Source organism: Condylura cristata, unplaced genomic scaffold (assembly GCF_000260355.1).
Source record: "Condylura cristata isolate star-nosed mole 26May11 unplaced genomic scaffold, ConCri1.0 scaffold00009, whole genome shotgun sequence".
In the NCBI taxonomy this organism is placed as follows: Eukaryota; Metazoa; Chordata; class Mammalia; order Eulipotyphla; family Talpidae; genus Condylura; species Condylura cristata.
In genome coordinates, this window is record NW_004567110.1 from 36,443,104 (window position 1) to 36,467,758 (window position 24,655).

A 24,655-nucleotide genomic window follows, 5' to 3' on the forward strand; every position below is an offset into this window, starting at 1 on the left:
TTTATAAGTATAACATAGTCAATTATTACCAATGAGGAGGATTGTCTGTGTACACAGTTATTCAAAATGATGGTTATTTAAGGATTTCTTGATTCATATATACAAGTCAGTTTAAAGCCAACTTTGTGATCTGGATTTACTTTTATAATAAAGAAATACTTTAGTTGTCTTAAAATTTTGCCACCCAGTCATATTTTATTGTTTTATAGCCAATGAAAATATAAGTCTATTGGCTTTTAAAGCATAATTATTTTCACAACCCTTATTTTAAATTTAAAGAAAAATGATTATTTCTAATATTTAACTTTCCTCAATTGCTATTAAATGTGTTTGGTAATCCTAGATGCATCTAGAGGTAAAAACATAAAATATTTTTATATGTTGTTTAAAACTACTTTAAGCTTTTCATCATTTCTAATATACTTATGATCAGAGTATATAGGAATCTGTATCATTCATTCTGAGCTTCATATATCTAGGTTCTGGCTGTTTTATTATCTTTTATAGCAATTCATACTCAGATTGAAAGTCTCAGACAGACTATCGAATGTTCACACCAATTTAGAACATGGAAATGCAAAAATTATTATTAAAGGAAATGAAAATTACGCTTTTTAAAAAGAAATATCATTCTTTCACATATGAACAGCTATATTATCTACTAGAGGATCCCACAACACTACTTTGATTAAAGCATGAATCAAGCTAATTCATCTATTTTAGTAGTTTATTCCAAGCTTATCAAGTTCTTTTTTAATACTATCCCTTCTTTGGTAAGCTGACTAGACTGATTGCATTCATTGTTCAAAATAATCAACTACTATTATCACAAGCAAATTTTTAGAGTATTGGGGAAGAAAATGTGGCCACATCCATTCTTTTTTATGGCTTCTATCTTAAATATTATTTAATGGCCTTGGCAATTATCTTATATGTAGTGAGAAAAATACTGGTAACTGTGCTTGAGCCATTTCCTGAGAGATGAAAAATGACACTTCCAGCAATAACATTTGAATGACATTGGTACACTGATGATTAAAAAATAGTACTAGTTTACGCCAAGTTAAGGTAGTGGAAAATAACAGAACACTTTTATATATATCAGATTAATTTATGTATGACCACATACTTGCCTCAAAATTCAGACCATGATAGAAATCAGATTGGTTGCACATTTAGGAAAAAGATGAATTGAACTGTAACTCTTAATTAACAGGTGATTACAAAATAAAATATTCTTGGAGCTCATAATACTATTCCCATTATGAAAATAGCTTTGAAGTGTTCCATTGGGGAAGATTAATTAAGCATTGTGAAAAATACACAGTGCTTGTACTTCAAGTTTAATTATGGACTATTGATCTGATGGTTATCTGGTGAACTTATAAGGACAAATTCCAGGAATCTAAGAGATTGGCTTATAAAGCCTAAGTGATACAATGTTCATAACATGAGGGAAAATGATAAGATCCAAAGGAATATTTGAACATTTAGTTCATTGCATTAATTAAGCATAGATGAGGATTTGGTGTAGATGGGGTTTCAATTTAAAATTATTTGATAAGTAACAGAACAGAGGCCAAAACAGTTGCTTTAAAAGTCCTCAGTCAAAGCCTATGGCTCTGAACCAAATGTGATCAGGAGATGGATTTTTAAATGAATGCCAAAGGTGGCAATTTTTAACTCTGCCAAAAATTGGAGTAGTAGGCCAAGAGCCTTGGACACTTTTCCTGTAATATAGATAAATAGTTGGTTCAGTGAGTAACTTAGACAAATGTGCTTCTCACTCTAGAGGAGGGAATAAATGATGATGAATTATTTCTAATTCAAATATGAAGATTGTAATTTATATTGTTACTGAGGGATAGAAAATGTAAAGCTTCTAAATTATGGATTAGGAATAGTTTTTAAATTGCAAGCCATGAAAGGAGTGTAGGTTTAAACATTTGCAATCATCACACTAAGAAACTAATGATAATAGTATGACTCTTTCAGGTACTTTTTTTTTTTTTTGAAAAGTGGTGTGTGAGTATATGTGTGCCTGCTCATTTATCAAAGTTAGTAAAAGTAAGCAGAATAAGTTCAAAATTTAATAAAAGTAGAAGTTAAGAAACTAAAGTTAAATATTAGAGAGTTAATCTAGTCATTTATCATATATTTACTGAGAGATTCTAACTGAATCAGGTACAGAGTAAGGTAAACTCATACAAAGATCTATAAACACTTTGTTTTAGTGACTAGAGTTTGCTTAGGGAACCATGCAATTAAAAAGAAATATAATTTACAATATTATAAACACCTTCTTAGGACACCCCCACCGGACACTGACACTGGTAGTGGGCCACAAATTAAAATATTATTATTAATAATAACAAGTCCTTTAATAGAGGTAATAAAGAATGAGGGAAAAAGCATGTAGGAGAGTGTTGGGTGGTGGAACAGTGATTATAGAAAAGAGTGGCTCTAAATAGGAAGATATATTATTGCAATAGAACTACTTGAGACTTGATGCTAAGTAATTAAATATGAGAGAGAAATATGTGAATTAAAAAAAAAACTTAACTTTTCAATAACAAAATGCTTATGAAACCTCTAGTCCTCCAAGGAAGGAAAGTGGGTAGGCAAACTGGTGGTTACCATGACTGATGTACAATAAAACAAATTCATCCCACTTCTAGAAAAGGAAGAAGGTATCCTAGAAAATTCTGTGGCCCTCTTCTTTTTCTTTTCTTTTTCTTTTTTGCTTGACTATGCTATTGTTGAGTTATATTTATAAAAAAGGGAGCACAGAATGAAATTTCTGACAACTCTGTCCAATCAGATGCAAGTCTATGAAACACTGTGATTTAGTATGATGAACATGATAACACTGGGTTCAAAATAGCAGTAAATCAATACTTTGTGGTTTGCTGTCAGTGGAGGTGTAAGATTTATACTTATTAATATACTGTCATCCTGTTGATAAAGTTGGAACTTTTCCATTGATTCTACTTGTAAGTACTTGAAATCATCATGTCTTTCCCAATGAAATAAATCTTCGATTATAAAATTCATGGTAAACAAAATTTCTTGGAGAAATACAGACACCCTAATGTTGCCTAGTGAAAGGCAACACTATACTTGAGTAGTTCAATGGTCTTTACATTGTCTAAATGTTTACTTATGCTTGCTATACTGAATTATCCTAAAGAATATAAAGACTATAGTCATAAATGTGATTTTAGACTTTGATCCATTTTGAAGCAATTTTTTGAGGTTATAGATATCAAAATAGTTATATAAAATTCCAATTGTGTGAACTTCAAAAACAATCAAAAAGAAAGTTAAGCTAGTTGAATTTTATGGTCTTCATGAATTAAAATAAAAACAATTATTTATCCAGATATACATGTTCTTTTTTATATATGAAAATATCACTCATTTTATATACATAAATATATGTTAGGAATATATTCAGTTTGTTAGATGTTATAGTACTCTTGAACCTGTATTGGACTTAACCCATTCTGTCTTCCTTTGTATACAATGCAATCTTAGAACAATGTCCTTTTTTTTGAAGCATGGATAGACAGTGTCACCACAGTAATCCATTTTCAAGAAAGAGGGTAAATTATATATATCACAGAGAACTCAAATCTGTGACACTCCGGTTTGGTGTTCTAAGCAATCAGATAAAAAGCTTAAAATAAGTTTATCAAACACATAATACCTTGCATTCATTTCTTTATTGAATATTTTATTGTTCCTCTAACAATTTTACTTATTTTTCAGTTACCAAATAAAGTGGCTTCTTATTAAAATTTCCTGGAATATCATTTCTATTCAGTAAAGAAAAATCATGTGATAACATGGAGATTCTTTCAGAGTCTCTGAATTATCCTAATAACTTCTTTTCAACTGTTACAATTAAGCTTTTATGTCAGAAATTTGCTGATAGTGAGAAAAGAGTTTGTGCTGTAACCATTTTGGTCAATTTAAAGTACAGTGTTTGTTATTTGACACACATTGACACACATGTATTTGAAGCACTGAAGTCCTTAAGAGAGTTTTCACCTGCAATAACTTTAAGTGCATTAAAAATGAGGTCATTTTTAGTTACAATTCTAGTATGAATTTCCAGTTCCTATCACTACTGGGCAACAAAACTAATGGAGTGACAATGAAGAGTGAAAGTAGGCAGTTAAGTTACTTTATTCGACCTTTCTAATTACATGCTAAGATTAAAGGTTGTCTAACAAATCAGTAACAAATTTATTGTAAATGATGTGAAGTCTTAACTTTCACAGATTCAGCCTTACTTGCTTCATCCTATTCCTCTATCCTATGTCTTTGTGATGTTGAGTTCTAAAAAATCAATCTCTGAGCTACTGCTGAGATTAATAGCTACAAATCTGTAGAGAAACAAACAATTTGTTCTTCTAACTGATGCAAAATTGATTAAAGGAATAATGAAATCTAGCAGCACAGTTAACTCTGGATAGTGGAAATAACTGAGAATGTAGAGAAGCAGACTTTAATTCTGAATTTGTTATCAGCCACCAGTTCTGCAGTTCTTAAAACATAATGACATAAAACCTGAAAGATTTAAATTAACTAGAAACTAGCATGGTTGCTCAATAATTAATGCAACAGAAATCATTGGGAGAAAGTCACTTCATGTCACCTGCAAAGCAGCCCTTAAATTTTTGATAAACATTGCTAAATCACCCACAACAGTGAATAAGTATTTTTAGGTTCATTTCAATGTTGGTATTATAGAAGTAAGCTGGAGTGGTTAGCAGGCAAAATAATTCCAAAAGGTTTTCCAAAAAGTTTTCACAGATGATTATCATACATGGACATCTGTTAATATAAAAAGGCAAAAAATGTCATCAATAGTCTGGGGGGGGGTATTTCTGCGCGTGATTTCTAGTTCTGGAAATAAGTACATTAGTAAAGCACTCTCCTCCTTTTAAACCTCAACAACTGTTGATTGCGGGAGGGTTTCCTAGTGCTTGGCCATGCTGAGGATAGAGCAATGAACAAGAGATCTGGTCCCTGTTTTCTAGGTCCCTGCCTTCATAAACAAACAACTGTATATATTATAACTTACCCATGTGGCACATGCAGAGTACAAAGGAATACATTAAAAGATTAACTACACCAGTCATGAAGAGCTTAACAAATTAATCAGTAGGAAATGATGATCTAAGCAGGCACCTAAGGATGAATAGGAATTAAATATAATTCCAAATAGAATAGACAATGTAAGGAACTGATAATGGAAAAAAGAATTTTTCAGAGATTTGAAAGAAGATTCAATATCATACACTAAGGTGTAATATGCAAAGTAGGATGGCAAGAAGTGAATCTATAAAGTGAGATAATACCCAATCAAGAAATGCCTTGTAAGTCTTTAGTCTTTTTAAGGTCATAAGACAATACTTTCATAACATATGATTTTATACCTTGATTAAAAACCTTTCACTATTATAACCATGCAATATATTTTAGTTGGATAAATCATATTAAGGCTTTTATTTAATACTGATGCAGGAAGTCTTAATAGCTGAAAGGATCAATGAATAGTTTTAGTTGACAAAGCAAAGTTATGATACTTGTCAACAAAAATTATCTCTTGACTTCTTTTTTCAGGAAATTTGACCATTAAAGTGTATTTAAATTGGCACAGGTAATGGAGATATTTATTGTCAACCAATAAATAGAACAAAATTTTAATAATTAGATATCAATTTTGATAGATCTCTATTTTACTTTTCTAGATGCATGATAATAACCACATATATTATTTGGTTATTTGTCATTATAGCCAAAATAATTACATAAGTTTTAATTATGATAAGTAAATACAAGGGAGAGACTTATAATTTTTCTTAATACCAATTTTAATAGACATAAAAACTCAATAACTGAAAACTATTAATTACTTTATAAAAAATTAATTTTACTACCACATAAATAAAACAATGGTAAACATTCATTATGAAGTTATACTGTTAATAAATACACAAAATGCTACTTAGAAAGGTTTCAAGTACCCATTATAAAGTCTCTAAGTCAAAGAATTATTTGGCAAGGTCTAATGGAATATAGTAATCATTACCATATACCTTATGCATTTCCAGATTTAATGATCTGGGTCCCAAAACAAGGTTATGTTGTCATACTCATATGATTAAATTGAATAGCATATTTAGAATATGTTTTTGGAAAGAGTATTACAATAGATATCCCAAGTAGATTTGGTAAAATGCTAATGTAGGTAACTTACTGAGAATTTCAGGTCCCATGCTTCTTTATTTTTTTAACTTCTGGCTATGCAAGGCAAGACTTCCTTAATTGGGCTTGAGATATATGGCAAATCACTACAACTGTTGATTTAATTACTGTCAGTAGTGATCTCAGAGAAATGGCAATGCTAAAGATTAGCCGATTTCTCCAACAACTGATTGTTAGGTGGCTCTGTAGGACAAAAACAACTTGTAGTGTTTTTACTCTTTTTGGTATGAGAGAACTGTTAGTTTACTTAGCAGAGTCTCAAGTTTCGGAGACTTATTTCAATAGACCCAAAAGGGAATTTCAGCAACAACATAATCCATTCTTCATGACATTATTTCTTATAGCTTATATCTATGCTTGCTTACTAACTTATTTTTTAAATTTCCAAATAATAAAGAATATCCCAAAAGTAAAGTTTTACATTATATTCTTTTAAGTAAACTTTCATATCCACTCAAATAGAATCTCCTCAAAACTAGCTTGGGTTCTGGAACACTGTTGTGAGTAATCTGAAAAATATTCTTTTGTCTCCAAAGTGAATAAACATATTCTGGAAATCTTCATGGGATACTATAGCTGCATTGAGAGACTCTATGCCCATTCATAAAATTTGGGTGTATTATTTCTGTCATAAATGATGACTAAAAAATTATAATTAATCCTAAATATTCATTAGAGGCCCTCCCTGGTGGTGCAGTGGGTTAAAGCACAGCGCTGAGAATCTAAAGCCGCTTCCACGTGAGTTCGATTCCCGCCTGTCCCGGAGGTGACCACATGGAGTGGCAGACCTCTCCTGACCCGCCCGCTGCTCCCCTCAGCAGTGTACTTCGTGGATTTGCCTGTTCTGCTCCCCACTCTGTCTCTGGTGAAGCCTCTCACCACCCCTGAGCCTCTGGCCTGCACCCCAGTTTTGTATGCACAAATAAATTAATCTTAAAAAAAAATTCATTAGAAAATTAGGTAGAATTAGATGTTCCAGATAGTCTTATGCACTTACAGGTACTGCATATTTTTGCTATTTAATTTTATATTTATTTATCATATGAAATAAAATACCAAAAATACAATCTGAAAGTCCAAGGTAAGGATAAATTATGACCATATGCTGTATATTTAAAAACAAATTGAAGGACACTATGCAATTATGGTAGGAAAAAAAGATATAAAATAGACCTCTACATGAAGCAGCAGAGGTGACTTCAAAGTGAAGATACCCATTGCTTCTTGAGATATTAAGAAGATATATAACTAGCAATTTGAAGAACGATATATGTTTATTTAAGGAAAAACATCCAATTGTTCCTCTACGGCAGTTTCAAGTTCACAAAGGGTCAAAAGTATCATATAATATAAAATATACCATTTTCCAATGATAAGCAGTCTCAGGCACGGAACATTACAAAAATACATACCACACATTCTATAGTTTAAAGACACAGATGTGGATTTTTTTTTGCTTTATTTTAAATGTAAATGAAATTTCAGAAATAATATAATATTGATGTTAAGACATCATTATAACCTGCAGTATTAACACAATTATAATGTATTCCTATATAACTATAGGTGTCAAGAATTCCATAGTCAGAATGAGAGTACAATTTAATAAATAATGTCAAGAAAAATCAAACATGACGAAGCAGAAAATAAATAAAAATTACAGTCCATCAGCATGGAAACATTGATGAAGGGTGAGTGAAGCATGTACACATATGAAGGTGTGAAAATGTATCCCCAAAGTTATGTAGATTTGTAGAGGACTGACAACTTAATAAAAAAACTAAGAAAGATTAACTCAAACAACTTAGCTGTTTTAGATAAAGAATATAAGGACGCACATTGCGTTATTAAATCACTTCTCCAGTTTCTTGAAACTTTAATTTGCAGAAAAGATAGCATGCCATACATATGAAGTCATATACAAATATTTCAAATACATTTATGTGTATATATATCATTTGCATACTTATTTTTCCTTAAGTAATTTTTTTGGTCTTTACATAATTCAAAAAGTAGATATTTGTCACACAATAGATTTTGTCTTTTATTTCTTATTTAATTTCTTATTTCCCCTAGGTGAAAGTAAACATGTACATATATACACACACACACATATACGCACACATATACATATATACATGTGTACAGACATGTATACACACACACCTTTTTTTTAACCTGTCAATATACATGTACTTATACATGTACAATATACTTTGTGGCTAATTTCCTAAAGATTAGATATTATAGTTATAAACAGTGAAATTGTGATGATTATCAAGTGTAATTTTACTAGTTATTGCTCTCACATGCTTATTTATATATTACAAAATGAAATGCTTAAAATATGATATGGTATATAGGAAGAATTTATTGGTTTTGGTATTATCATTAATTTATTCACAGTTGTTCCATTTCCCAGTTAGATAAAAGCAAAGTTGTAATGACAAAGTCATGTAAAATTAAAATTCAAATATATATAATGAATATTTTAAGTTTGATGGTAGGTAATTTCTGGAAAAGTTTTGATAAATTTCACAGTCCAGTTAAATGGTATCATTTACAAAATAAAGACATTTAGTTAATCTATGTTGACAAGTCTAAATACACTATTTATGTATGTGTGGAGGTTTAACCTTATATATCATGAAGTACAACAATGAACACATTCCTTACCTTAATTATATCCTTTTAATATACATCAAGTACTTATTCTCATCTTAACAAATGCCATGCCAACTTGTATTGATGTGATGCCTTTTTTCTACCTGTCTACCCAAACATATTTTTCCTTTTTTTCCCCTAATTTCTGTGATAGCTGAAATTTAAGGTTTAATTATAGGAACTATCATTTTTACCTTGCAATAATGGCAATTTAATGTGGCTCATTCAAAGGACAGACTGTCCAACAAGAATAATTACATGGGATAATGCTTTAAGGAAGTTGTTTTCTAAGTCTACAATATGTATCATTCCACTCTCCAGGAAAGCCTATGAATGCTCATCTTATTTCATGCCCAGCCCTCATGAAAGATTTTAAAAAGATATACTGATACCTGTTTTAACATTAATCTTGTTTTGCTAAGTGCTTAGTTGCTTCACCTGTATCATTTGTTCTTGATAAGTACAAATCCACATTATTTTCCATTGTGATAGTCTATAAATGTCATTCCATAGAGAACAATTACCTAACAACTGGGGAATGTCAATACCATCGTATTTTTTTCTTAATGTAGGTCTAGGTAGGAGTGCAGAATAGATTCTTAGAGGAGAGAGACAAAAAGAACAGGTGATAAATGATAGCCAAGGTGTTTTCTGAAAGAAGAGAAGTTAAGAGAAGATATACAAGTATCCTTCAGGAGCAGCCAGTCACAGGGTCCCTGTGAATGGCTGTGATTAGGGCTGTGAAGCACACCAATGTAGGTTTCCATATAAGGTCAATCTGTATCAAGGGTATTATCAGTCAGTCTTTGTCCATTTCTGTTCCCGAACTGGCAACTGTGTTCTACTGAGCTTGCTCAATCAGACCGTCCTGATTCCATTCATGCATATATGATTCCACAGAGAAATGCATAAAGTTACAAGTTCTCAATCTATACCAGTGATAACTTTGACATTAGAAACTTGAGAGGAAAAAGGCTAGAGAAATGTCAGGCCAGAATTCCCCCAACACATCAATAATAAGTGATTGAAGGATTCTCCAGAAATCTTTATCAAATTCAAGTAATTTTTTAGTGTAATCTTAAATAAAATTTTAAGCCTAGAATGATTCTTAAATATGTCCTACAGTAAATCATGTCAGCTTTTGCAATATTGGAATTAATAATCAATCATTTTATCTTCTAATTTTATGACTAAAGTATTTTATATGGTTTGATTGAGCTTTTTTTTATCCTTTATCTAATTTGTTCAAAAGAATTTCAAAATTTACTTATAAAATTTGCATAAGATAGACTATAATAAAGATGAAGTGATACTTAAAACAATTTTTGTTACATTGCAGAACATAAAACCTATTAAATATCTTGACCACTAAAACAATTCTGTGTCACTTATGACTAAGTCTTGCTTCTTCATGCCAAAACCATCAGAAGCATTAAAACAATTGCGTCAAACTAGCCATTAATTTTTTTCCCATAATAATAATATTTTCTAAAGAGAGTGGTGTTTGAGTAAAATTAATATATCAAAAATTCAAATATATTTAAAGAAGATAAATCAGAAAATAGTTCTTATTCAAGTAATATCTTTATGGCCACAGTTTTATTCTCTTCCAATAAATGTTGGGATGTTTTGCCTTATATAAAAGTGTAACTATTTTAAAACATCATTCTTTCAATTGTCTTTTAAATATAAATATACTGCATGCATTACTGAGTAGAGTGTTTTTATAGATTAGATATGTTTAATATTTGAATTAAGTTACAAATGTTTCAATAAATCCCATGTTTTACCCTACCCATCCCATAATCCTAATGCTTTTTGATTTCATCTCTTTTTGCCAATTCTACATATATATTGTCTTTGTGATCCTGTAAGATTCCAATACCTCACAGACTTTGCACAGTCTGTTTCCACCTAAAACTGTTCTCACTTCTAGTTGTCTAATCATTGCCACTTTAACCAGAGTGGTGACCTATAGGCCAAACTACAGAAAACAGCAACTCCCCAATTTGCTTTTAAAAGCACCCTATCCCCCTTGCTTTATTTTTTCTACATATTAATAAGCATCACAGAATATATTATATACTTATTTCTGTGTCATTTTCCCATCCCCAAAGAATTTGGTTTTTTCATTGTTACAGCCACAGCACTAGAGCAGTGTCTGGAAAATGATATAATTGGTTATCAATAAATATTTCTTTGAGTGAATACTTCACTTGGCAGTTCTGAATTGGATGGGAAAAACACTGAATTATGCTTCAAGAATACTTTATATAAGAATAAAAGATACCTAACATGAAAGACAAAACTTAAGAGATTTATGTATAAGGAACATAGAAACTTAGAAACTATAAATAAAATTATAATGCAGTTCCTGAAAAGAGAGAAGAGAGAGAATTTTCAGTTGAAAACTAGGCTTTAATGAAGGATGTGGTGTTTGAGTGAAACCTTGACCACAGACAATATCTGTACATGAAGGTATAGGTGAAAGCCACCCATCAATAAGAAGGTGTAAGGGCAAAGGTATGGAGGTAAGATATGATGAATTTTTGCAGAGTCCATTTGACATAGGCTAGAACATGAGTAGTATCAGAAGGGAAGAATGAAGTGGAGAAAATAATGTAAATATCTGTGTCATAGGGACACATTTGCACTCCTAGTTGAGTGATTCCCAACACCTAGTAACAACATCTTTTTAAAGCACAAAAAATTCACTGCATTATATACCTGACATTATACAAAATCAAATATACAGCATTGAACAGTATGGAAAATTTAGTACCACCTTTTCAAAGACATTTGCTTTATTATACATATCATTTTAGAACTACAAAGTAGTATATGTATATGTAATATACACGAGTGTATATTCATACATTCATATTTTATCATCATTATACAAATAATATTAATATTCATCTGGATCCTATCATCCCTTGCAGAAATCCATGGGCACAATCTTCTGAAGCACATGAGGCCAGAGTCATAGTCTAGAACAGCGAGAACTCATCAAATGTCTTTGAGTAGGAGAAAGGCTTGGTGAGACCTAAGTTATTGAAGCACTGAGAGTTAGAGATTAAAGACACCTTAGAAAACATATCTGCACAATCTGTTCCAGTTTTAGAAGAAGAAATTGCTATCCACCAGATAATAGATATTGGACAAAATTACAAGATACCATGGCTAGTATTCTGGTCCTAAAGTGATAGCATCAAGTATTTCCATAATAAAATGGATAATACCTTCCATCATACATCAGCAATCAAAAGTAAGTATATGTTTCCATTCAGTAAAACAAGATGAAATGCTTCATACTTAACATTAAGTGTACACTGTTTTCTTTGATGTGGTATATGGACTGTGATATTTTCAAAATTCTGTATCTAATATAATGTATAATCTACTCTAGTTTTTCTTTAAGTCTTTAATTCAAAAAATACTCAATTTTAAAAGTGTATCTCTTTGTCTTTTCGAAAAACTAAAAAATATTTTCTCAAGGTCATCTGGAATTTTAGCAAGACAGGTTATAGTTATATTTTGTTTTACACATAATATGAATTTTGAAAATTTAAACAAATTGTATACTTGAATAAACAGATTGATATAAAATGCATGAAAAATTCAATTTTTTGTCAGTGCTTTCCATTTTATTTATTTTTATTGAGTCAACATTGGTTTACAATACTACATGACTCAGAGCAATTGGTATACATTTCATAGATGTATGCTACCACACCACAAAAAATTCAATACTTAAATTTTAAAGAAAAAAATTATTTATATTAATGATGATTCCTGCTTGAACCCAATATGTAAAAGCAGGTTCACATATATTACAGTTCTTTAAAGTGGTTTCTACCTGTTTGGCTCTGTCAAAATCCATGTCTGACATAAGCAAACATTTTTAATACCACTCAAAAATTTCTGTGTCTAATTGAAAGTCATCATGCAGCTATGCACAGGTGAGACCTGCTATCTGAATGAACACTGAAGCTCTTTCATTTTCCATAGCAATTACTCCAGCAGAAGCAAAGGAAAGTGTAGCCTAGTACTTTTCCTCCTCCTAAACAGGGAGTTAGATATAAGCAAGCCAGACAAGAGTGAAGAATGGATTTCAAAGTTCCACATAAATTTTCAATAGCTTAGTGGAATTTATACTTTAAAATGCCATTTACAAGTAATTTTGCTCCCCTCTCTCCAAACTGCTGGCAGAGTCATCTACACTCTTTCTGTTTTCTTATTGAGTTCTCTAAAATAAAGTTGTTGGTTTTACTAAATGATTTTATATTAAATATTTAGGGAATGAGGAAATTAGAAAGTTTATTTGTGCACTATTTCAATTTTAACGAAACTCATAAGAGCACTTTCCTCCTTTCCCACATTGAAAATTTGTTAAGTGTGCAATTATTGCCTTAATTGGATTACAATTGCCTCTAGGTTAGTTTATGCCTTTTACATGATCAAAAACACACACATAAAAATATGTTTGGAAATGGGAATGCACAGGATTTTGGCGATGAGAGAATTCAGGTATTTTTATGTACCCATTAGGTAGCAAACAAATGTATTGCATTTCACTTTTGCAAATATTATTAGTATAATATAGAACTTCATTTAAGGATTCTATTTGCTTTTATTGCTAAGCTTTCTATATATTTTAATTTTATTGTATTCCTGCTTTCCAATATTTTATATGATTACAATATAGAAACAGTTACTGCACTATAATATGGCTAACTGATACAATTAAGCATAAGTAACACATTAGATTTTTTTTAAACAAACCATTCAGTACACCCTACTGTGTTCATGCCTTTATAATTATACATCTTCTCACTTGTCTCATGTAATTCACAATTTCTTCCTGCTGCTTAATCGCAGACTTCAGCAAGCACATTTTAGGAGGAGAGACTCAATATAATTTTTCTGTGAATCTTTTATTTGCCATGTACATTAAAGTGATGATTGCCCACATAGAAAAAAATGAGCCTGGTATATAAAAGATACAGGAGTAAAGGTGCAAGATGTTTTTCAAGTGCATGCATCATTTAGATTCATTCTTGTAGGAGGAAATCACAAGGAAATTAATCAGCAATATATTTGCAGACTTTGCACCAATCATTTTTATAACAAAAAGTAGCAGCTATATGTTGTTTCTCAATTACAAGAAGGAACAGCATTAAAAGGCAATCAGACATAAGACATAAATCTGAACTGGCAGTCATAGCCCTCAGAGCTTTTTGTGGTGCATAAAACTTTGTACAAGAAAAATGCTAGTGTTCAGGTCTTAGGTGAAAATGGGCTAAAGAAAATCCATCACAACCAAAAACATTACATTTCTATCATAGTTTGGGCTTTGATAGATAAATTATGGCTGATAGCTTTTATGTGCTTTAAAATGTTTGATAACATTAAAAGACATCATGAGGAATAATGAGAGAGCGTTGACTGACTATAAAACAAGTTGTAGTTACCTGTCTAACATAGAAAATAGAGTTAGTGACAGGACATGGTTAGCTAAATACAGCAATAATTACTTAGACAATAGAAAAGATAAGTGATAAAGAGTTGGACTTACTAGACAGATGTGATCGGAAAGCTTTTCATGAGAAGCATATGGCTTTATCATAAACAGTTTTATTATAAGATTCTGGTTTTTAGCAAAATCCTAATGGCTTTCCATTCCATAATCATCTTTGTTCTGGACTTTAGGCCAGGGTAATTGTGCTGCTCTCTCCCCCCCCCCCCCCAGTCAGTATCAGTTTGTTTAGGATAGATTACAGATGAATCCTTTTAACCCTTTGAAATGGAAGCCTGTTGTAAATTATGTTCCAGATATGCTTTGGAGTAAGAAGTTTGGCAATGAATATCTTATTAAAATTCATCTTGTCATTCACAATTAACTCTCTCCCCTCCAATATGAACTGTTTTATTTCCACTGAGAGTTATAACTGAAATTGGATAAATAAATAGAAGTTTTAGACTACCTTTTCAACATTTCAATAGACTTCTAGGAAAGAAAACCTATCACTCCCAGGGAAAGGGGGAAAAAAAAAAGAAGTATCCAGTGATCATGCCTGAATGAAGGATGCTGAGCTACACTGAAATTGCATTTGATCTGTTTCTCTGTTGATTTTGTAAACCTTTCCAAGGGTTTCCATAGTAACAAGTGAATTATCCCCTCTCCCCCAACATCTTTCAAGCATGTAATAGGGATAAAGAGAAAGGTTAGGGTAAAACAACTACAGCATCTTTTCTATTGCCAGGATATATCTGAAGTAGTCATGATTAGTCTTTTTAAGAAATCAAGTATGTTTCTCTTACTACAGTCATATGAAAAAGTTGGGTCAGAATTTACTTACATCTCTGGTGTCTGCGTTTGCTTCTGTACATGGTCATCCTGAAAAAATCCGACTTTCTAAGAAGTAATTGCTTTGACCACGGAGACAAAGAGACGGGTTGTGCTCCTGCTTTGCAGTAAGACTGTTGCTCACTGACAGAAGGTAACCAGCAATCACACAGTGAAAGCCAGGGTAATACCATTCTCATAAAATTACAGGGGAGATGCTACAGTCTGTAACTACTCTATCTAATGCAAATCTTATAGAGAAAATTGTATTTTCTTCACCTCCCCCCAACAGATATCAGTTTAGTTCTCTAATAAAATCTGCACTATTAAAGTACTGTGCTTGAAGCAATGTTGAATTAAGAATGGATTCATATATTTAGCAATAGTAAACCTGAAAATCTAAATATGAAATATAAAAATCCTTGTTAGATACTTACAGAAATTTAGTATTACCTTTGACTTCATAGTCTTCTAGCCACTCCAAAATATTTACATTGTTATTTCAAAACTCTACTAAATTTTTCCTCCTCCGAGCTCCCAAAGCACTATATGTTCAATTATTAAAGCAATTATCACTCTGAGTTTTGCTTATTTCCCCAAACAGACTGCTTCTCAGACAAAGCAGGAATTGCATGTTTTCACACTTATATCCCAAGGCCTAGTTCACAAGGGGCTCCAGGAAGGGCTCAAGCTCAGTGAGTGTCTAGTGCATGCCAAGCCCCATGCATCTTCCCGAAGGAAGCCTTTTGGAAAGCTTTCTTCCACTTTCACTTACTGCCACCTCATTTTAGTTCCTCTGTTCTCTGTCTTTACAGTATTGCCTTTTGTGAACATGCTTCACACTGCAACATGGACTGGACAAAGTGGAAGCTTTGTCTTCACATATCTTTAGCTCTGAGAGCATGCTTGGCATACAGCAGAAATTCAGGAACATTTCTTCCAAGCACGCTACAAAGTTTGTGATTTCAAATCCTCTTTATGTGTTAATTAAGGTGTCTGAAATGCAGTTTTTATTTAAATTACAGGAGAATTTTTACACCAGCGAACAATTTCTATGTAATAAGATTTCCTGATTATGTATTAGGTTCATCTTCCAGCCAAGAAGCAGACGCAGACATTTTTAACTGCCAAGATTCTTTTTTTAGTGTTAAACTTCAGACTTATTGATAGCAGGAGATACCATCTCCAGGACTGTCCTTAAGACAATGATTTTTCATTAATAATAGTTTTATGCTTAAATAATTACAATACCTCATAATTACCAATAACAAGCATAGCATTTTAGCAAGTTTTCAACAATGTTCCTATCTAATTTCCTTGACTTTTGACTAACAAACCACAGTTTAAAAAGACTCTTTCAAAGAATGCTGCAGTTATATTTTATGTTAAGGCATCATCATTAGCTTTAGCTGTGTATAATATGAAATACTAGAAGGATTTTCCTTGTGTCTTCTCTGGAAGTGAGATTAAAATACCCCAAATAAATAAAATAAGTAGGAACTTTTTGATCAAAATATAATAAGCCTCACATTCTACAATCTTTATCTGCTTTAATTTTCCTCATAACACTTTCTAATCACCTGAAATAGACTGCATTTACTTATTTGCTTTTTCTCTGCCTCTACCAACTAGAACATAAGCTTCTTGAGGACGGGGTTTTCTTTCTTTCTTTTTTTTTTTTTTAAGATTTATTTATTTATTCATATGGAACTGGGGTACAGGCCAGAGATGTGGAGAGTGAGAGGATTCACCAGAGACATTGGGGAGCAGAACAGGCAGATCAACGAAGTACACTGCTGAGGGGAGCAGCGGGCGGGTCAGAAGAGGTCTGCCTCGCCAAGTGGATCTCCTCCAGGGCAGCTGGGAAACGAACTTATGCAGAAGTGGCTTAAGCTTCTTAGTGCTGTGCTTTAACCCGCTGGGCTACCAGAGAGGGCCCAGGACAGGGTTTTCTTAATTCAGAGATGTATGGAGTTTTGATATGGCACAAAATAGGCACTCAATAAATACTGGTTGAATAGTGACTTTTCATGATTAAAATAAATTTAAAAATTAATGCAATCACAGATTATTTTTAATGAATTTTAAAAATAGTCAAATTCATGATTATTAACATAGTTGCTTTTAATTAATGCAAATACTTGTTGTTTTGGTCCCAACATTCATTTGAATGAGTACATTGATTTGGTGAAATTGTATATCCTCATAGATGTAAGGATACATTTTAAATTTCTTGAAAGTCACAGCTAATAAGTTAGCTCTTTTATAAGTTTCCATGCCATAATACTTAACCAAAAACCTCTTGAGCTCAAATAAAATTAATAGTTCACCTGGCAAGTATATTTGTGGTGTGAATAAAAATATCATTAATGCTTATTAGGCACAAATAATATTAACATTGTTACATATTATTATTTGTAGCTTTTCTATTTGTACATTACCTAAATTTAATACCAATCTTAACAATTGTTGTAAAGTCTGTGTAGCAATTTAATTAACTTCATTACTGATATGCACACAATCTCACTCATTATTAAACTATTAAGACATGCTACATATGTTATGACAATTATTCTGACTTGGATTCAATGTTTGGTTCACCTTTGTCTTCCCAACTGTACTCGTGTTGACTTTCTTAGTTTCCATACAGGATTTTTAATCTTATCAACCCTTTATATCACCTTGATCAAGGCATAAAGAGAATCCACATTAGAACTTTCTTACTGGACCAGGTTATGTGAATCCTGGAAATCTTTAAGCCATCAAAATTGAAGGGCTCAGATGTACCGCATGAAGAAGGTCAGCTTCATGAATAACACTGTGTTATAGGAAGGGAGGTGAGAGATGGCCAGGGTATTGGTTGAAGGAAAGGAAAGAACTCTGGTAAAAACAGAAGTTGGGAAACCTACAGTTTATAGAATGTTGAGGAAGCATGTAAACCTAAAGGACAGAGATGGCAGTGAAAGAGAGAAGATAGGTCCAGGCATCATAGTCTTCTTTCCTCCTACTTTCTCCAAGACTTCAAAATGAATAGAACTGCTTCGTCTTCAAAATCAGCTTTCTGCCTAAGTCAGTGGCTACAGGAAACACTACTTGCTATATAAAACATCTCTGATCTACTCCCTGCCATCTGTTTTCCTTTAATGAAGTCTATCTTTATATTGCATGCTTAAAATACAAATTCAATGAGTGTTGATAAATTAGGATGGATAAGTTCCATTTAAAATCAAATGACTATGTTAATGTTTTTTCCTGAATTTTGTTTTTTAAATTATTACTTTTTATTGAGGCAGCATTGATTTACAATACTTTTTATTATTTAGAATACAGGTCTATGCTTCTTTAAATGTATATTACCACACCACAGCAACCATCAAAGTCATTACCACACCCCCCAGCCCCCCACATAGATCATTCAGACCCCTCTTCACTTTGCTCCCCACACCCATCACCTCTTGTGGAAACCTACAAGGATTTACCAGGACTATGGATTTTGAAAAAACTTCCAAGAATTTTATCATGACATAGTATGTGGACTGTTGAAATATTTAACTTGAACCTTGTGACTTACGTTTGGATTACTTGAATAACAGTATATTAAGACTAAAAGTATGTCGTTATTTTGCTATAACTTCTAATTTTCAGATACCTGCTCCACAAAATGTAGCTCTTAAATGTTCCCTGCATGGAAATCAGAATGGAACTGAGGGTCATGGTCTGAAGCAACTTGCACCTACTTTCCAGGAAGGACTTCAGTCCAAGAGTCCCTAGAGTTAGCCCACAGCATTTCACTCTGTGCACACTAGCTTTGAAATTATTTGCTGACATAATCTGAGTTATATCTGAGTTCAACTCCGATTTTCTTATGTTTGAACAATAAGTCACCCACAGTTCACTTTTCTCAGGTGTCTTTCTTAACACTCATAGCATGAGTGGATGTCCCCAGCCTTCCTTCACTACCATGCCAGCTGTTCTGTGGGAGAGCTATCCCATCCTTAGACATGAATTTTGCTTTACTTATAAAAACACCTCCTTACTAATGCAATTCTTATAAGTCCTTGACAACAGTCCTTTCCTTAGATCCTTTCAGACATAAAAGTTAAAAAATTTCTGCCCAAACATAATAACTCATCCATCTTTTCAACAATCTAAGAAAATAAATTGATATCTGTTCATACCTGTATGAGTGATTTTCTGTCTTGTCTGCTATCTCTAGAACTGGACCCGTATCTATTTCTCAACATCAAGTGCTATTCTTTAGTGGGTACTGTAAACTTAATTAAAATATTATGTAACTATCATATTAACAATATCAAATTAATTTTGAAGTAATTTTTATGAATGAATAAAAGACTAACTAAAAGGGGTCATTTGTATGGTGATTGGTAAAAACTAGGCTTTTAGTATAAGCATAACAGGGAATAAACAGATGTTGAGATAAGTCTCAAAATAAAATGGAAACCTACCTAATGCTATAAACCAATCTATAATATAATTCAACAAAAATATTTAAGATATTCTTGTTACTTTTTCTAGTACCATGTTGGGTGGTTTATTATCATTTTTTTTTAAATTGAAGGGAATATAATATTTCCTAATTTTATCTCATTTTCATTTGTAACATTGGTTCAAATTCCATAATGATGTTTCTTTATAATTGACTGTTACTGAAAGTGAAGCAAACAAGTCAACTCTGTATTCCTCAGTTTGGTTCATTAGATGTTTTTATGTATTTAGGAAAGGCTTTTTAAAGTTTTTCTATAAACTACATTTTGATTTTATTATTGTCTTTATGCATTTTCTTTGGAACATCTCTAGTTTCTTATGTTCTAATGTCAAAGAAGTCTTTGTAATCATTAAATTTTTGAAATAATGAATGCAAGTATTAGACACAGATAAAATGTTTGTCTTTTATAATTCACATTATAATTTATTGTCTTTTCATTGTATCTCCTTAGTGGTATTTGCTTTTGATTGTTCTGGTAAAGTCTGTTTGCTTCCCTTTCATTGTATGATTTTCATTCTCTTATTTGGTTTCATTTTTCCTCTTTAAGTTTATTTAGACTTAGCTTTATATTCTTAGTAATTTTTCTATTTATGTGTGAATAAATTAGCATTATCTGAAGATTAATGACATTCTACCCTTTTAATCATATCCTTTGGATGGGCTCAAATATTTAATGGTTACTAAAGTAATTTTTTAAAAAATACTTAAGCATATATAATTAAATTAGCTTTAAATTTCCTAGGGATTGTAATTAAAAGCATAAAGTAAATTATATATGCCTGTAAAAAAGTTACCTTATTTCAACATATCTGAAAGACTGGCTATTATATACTAAAGATGCAGCAATCCTAGCTGGAAAAAAATATAAATTCTCTTTGGGATCATGGTCATATAAAAGGTTCTATACCTATAACAAATTACTTCACAGACATATAAACACAATAACATAGTTTATTGCAGATGGGCATGAAGTGTGGGAATTGCTGTGCTATGCATCCCTTGGGGTGTTTTGTTTACAAAAACACTTTCTTGGTAGTTTACAACTGTTTCAGTCATGGTATCTTCACTGTGTCCTGAAATGAAGGGATGCTACTAGTTTCACGGGAAATAATGTTGAAAAAATAAAACACAAAGTCACCATAGTCCCTTTCATTGTGAAAACTGCATGTAGGGTTGAATCTAACAGGTTTTACAAAATAAGAAATTTATTGTGTTTGGGTCTCTCTTCCTCTCTCCCACCCATCTTAGAACTACAGTTGTGGGTTGTAGAACAACCTAGCAGTACAGTGTCTAGGGGTGTATTTGGAGGATGAGTCATACTCCAGTGGCAAGACTGTAGGGGGTAGCTAGAGAAAATCTTTAACAAGGTAGAGAACATGCAGCACAGGTGGTGAACGAATGACATGTTAAAGCAGAGGAAAGCAAAATGTGGCCTCTCCCCCTGGAGGACTAGCCTAAAAGTCCTGTTGCACAAACTGAATTTCCTGGGGTGAACCTTTTTCTTTTTCTGTCTATCTCAGTTAACTTCTTCCCATTAAATTCATCCTCACTTTTTTCTTTCAGATAAAGCATGTGATCTTATTTGTTGATTCTACTGTTTTTCCTTCATGTCATTTACCTATGTGAGATTATACTTTATCTAGAGCATCTAGTATATTGGTGGGTAACTAGCCTCAAATTCCTATTGGTATGAAGGAGAGAATAATTATATGATACTAAAAAGTCTGGACTACAGTATTTAACATTTTATTGTATAATGCCTGCATTTTCTACTGTGAAAAATATACCTTATTATGGCTGGGACCATAATAAGATATATTACAAATTCACATCTGCTGAAGTCCAATGCTGAAGTAGTCTGTTATAGATATAATGCAAACAGTGAATTAAAAGCATATAAAATAATACAATTTAAAAAATCCACTAATTAATTGTAGAAGCTAAGTAAATAAGCAATTATTTACTTTGTACAAGAACTTTACTTATGTTATTATAATCTTAAAACAGATGTGTGAAGGAGTCTTTATTCATTTCAGAGGTAGGGAAACTGAGGTTCAAGTGTCAAGCTCAGATTCAAATTTCAAGCAGTACAGTTGATATTTCAATCCAAGTTTCTGAACTGCAGAAGTCACCTGGATAAAGATTAGTGCTACATTTTGTGATTCCTTATGAAACTTTAAAAGAACAATAATTAAATAGAAATATATATTATGGATCACATTCTACATGTTTTATTTCTAAAAGTATAATTGAAACTTTTACTCCAAAATTTCTAATTATTTCCAATGTAATGTGTTCATACACTATCATAAATCTTTATTAGTAAAACTCATTTCATCCTGTTTATAAAAGTCATAAAACATAGCAGTCTTGTTTTCCTAATTCCTTTCTTGTTCATATTTCTTATAATTTTCACATTGATGAGTTACTTCAGCCTGCTGTGTTGTATAGATTAAATTTTCAGGTGTAATTTAGCACTAGCTAGCCCAAGGGTATTTCAAGAATCCTGCTCCTGTCCTCATTTTGTATATATTTGTTTCCACTAAAGGGTTCAGAACCACCTGGATATTTTTTGACCTCACATATGTGTTCAAAGACAACTATTTGAATAAACTCTGCATTTGCCATCACCAGCACAGCAGTTTGTGAACTATAAATATGTAAATGAAATTCACAAGTCTTTTACTCTTGTAAAAACCATTTTTAGATGTTTACTTAAACAGACTTAGATACAGAAACAGGGACTATATGGGGAATAAGAGTCACAAATTTTATTTTCAAAACTGTTTTCAGTTTGGTGAATAACGAAACCTCATGTTATCTTTAAATCATGCCTTGGAAAGCTTTAAAAAGCCACCTGGACTGTGCAGTAAATACTTAAATGAGTCATTAGGGGGTTTACAAAATATGAACACAAATATTGTATGTGAAAGGAGATTATTCAATTTTAAGAACTGTTGGTTCCCAACTTCTTAGACAATTTAAAGAAATATTTGTAAGAGAACAATTTAATAGAGAATGAACCAGGATTTTTCAGCTTGTAACTGCATGCTCTTGATTCAATATGAAAAAAGATGTACTTGCTTTTAGTTACCCTAGGTTAGATTAGCCTGATTATTTTCATAAAATTTAAGCCTTCACATATAATTCTTCATTAAAATCCTTTAATTTTCTCATATATTCAGTGCATATGCTTTGTGCATTCAAATTTTGCCATCTAGATAGTATAATAGTGAGCAAAACCAGACAAGGTTGTCCATATGCTATTTTTTTAGTAGATTGTACAGATATCAACTGAGGGATCACGTGAATGAAAATATTCTGTAAATTCAAAAATAGGTGCATGAGAATAAAAGTGTGGTCCTATGTATATGTACATAGCCCTTAAAAGTAAGTTGGTGTACTCATTTCTGAGGCTCTGTGCATAAAGGAAAATTGAATGAATGGAGACGTAGGTGATCATAAAGTATTACTAAGGAAATTACCAAGATTAGTGGAAAGTTATAAGATTACGTTGATGGTGTCAACTGGATGATAGTACATGATTTTCATTTTACTGATAATGTTGATAGATTGCTCTTGTTTTTATAAATTTGTAATCATAAGCCAAACAACTTTTCATTACACAAATTAAGACAGCAATAGTTCATAGAATTCTATGCCTCATTAGTCCATTCCACAATACTAAATACATACTTGTTAAGTAACAAGAGGTAGGGGAAGACAGCCATGATCTTAATATTGAAATTTCATTTACTAATAGATATGAGTCCAAACTATTTCAAAAAATATATTTTAAATAAGGAAACCAGTTAAAGTATCTGTCCCTATTAAGGAGGGTAAGTGTATCCGTACCCTGGCACTCTAATACTGATTTCAGTTTTGTAAAAGTAGCAGTGGGTGGGTACAGAAAGTCATAGAATAGGTCAATCAGTATATAACAAAAGCTAATTCTATGCAGAGAATTGGATAGGATATATCGGCAAATTTCAGTGGGAACAGGTTATCATATACTTCTATAGGACATCAAGAAATAAGATACAGATATATGTGACTTAGTGCCAATGAATGTTAGTGACAAATGTCCAAACATGATGAAGTGACTGGAAAAAAATGCTGAAAAATATACACAAAGGCTGACACCTTACTGAGGAAATAGTTGTTTTTTTAAAAAAAAAATAATTTTTATTTATTTATTTTTACAAGAACTGGGATGTAGGCTGGAGGTGCAGAGGGTAAGAAGATACACCAGAGGCAGAGTGAGGAGCAGCAGGAAATACACTGATCTGCTGAAATACACTGCTGAGGGGAGCAGAGGGCCAGACAGAAGAGGTCTGCTGTGCCATGTGGGTCAGCTCCCAGCCCAGGGTTAGAACTCAAGCAGCAGTGCCTGGTTGTAGCTTGATAGTGCTGAGACTTAACCCATACACCACCAGGGAGACCCCAAGTAAATAATTGTTGATAAGGTTCAAAGAACAGTAATAAAAAAATTATAATAACAAATAAGGGCATTTCTAATCCAACTTGATATGAATCAAAACCTGACGTTCTTAATTATCTTTTTCCTGAAAATGCCATTTCTTGCATTCTATGCATCTGTTTCATATTTTCCTTACTAGTACCAAATTATATTTACAGATCCACTCTCTATGTAAAACTATAAATTCAAATTATAGAGTTACTGTAATTATGGTAGTTTAAAAGCTCAAGATTCTGAGCCAGAATGACTTGATTATTTGAATATCAGTTCTGTCACTCTCTAGCTGTATAGAATCATACCAATATAAACACTTGCTATTATTAAATATATTCATGAAAATGCTCAAAGTCATATGAAATGACTTACCAACTGAAAA

The 24,655-nt window shown here is 32.0% G+C and overlaps 1 protein-coding gene across 12 annotated transcripts in view; it reads right to left on the reverse strand.

The window, feature by feature from the left end:
• RALYL (RALY RNA binding protein-like) overlaps nt 1-24,655 on the reverse strand; it is a 580,783-nt gene that overhangs the window by 147,008 nt on the left and 409,120 nt on the right. The window contains exon 1 of one of the 12 annotated variants that reach the window (XM_004679763.1): nt 15,306-15,432. The exons of the other annotated variants lie outside the window; for them this stretch is intronic. Within the exon in view, the coding sequence (XP_004679820.1) occupies nt 15,306-15,342 (37 nt within the window). The 5' untranslated portion in view covers nt 15,343-15,432. Of the gene's footprint in view, nt 1-15,305; nt 15,433-24,655 lie in introns of those variants that run through there. 12 annotated transcript variants of the gene reach the window in all.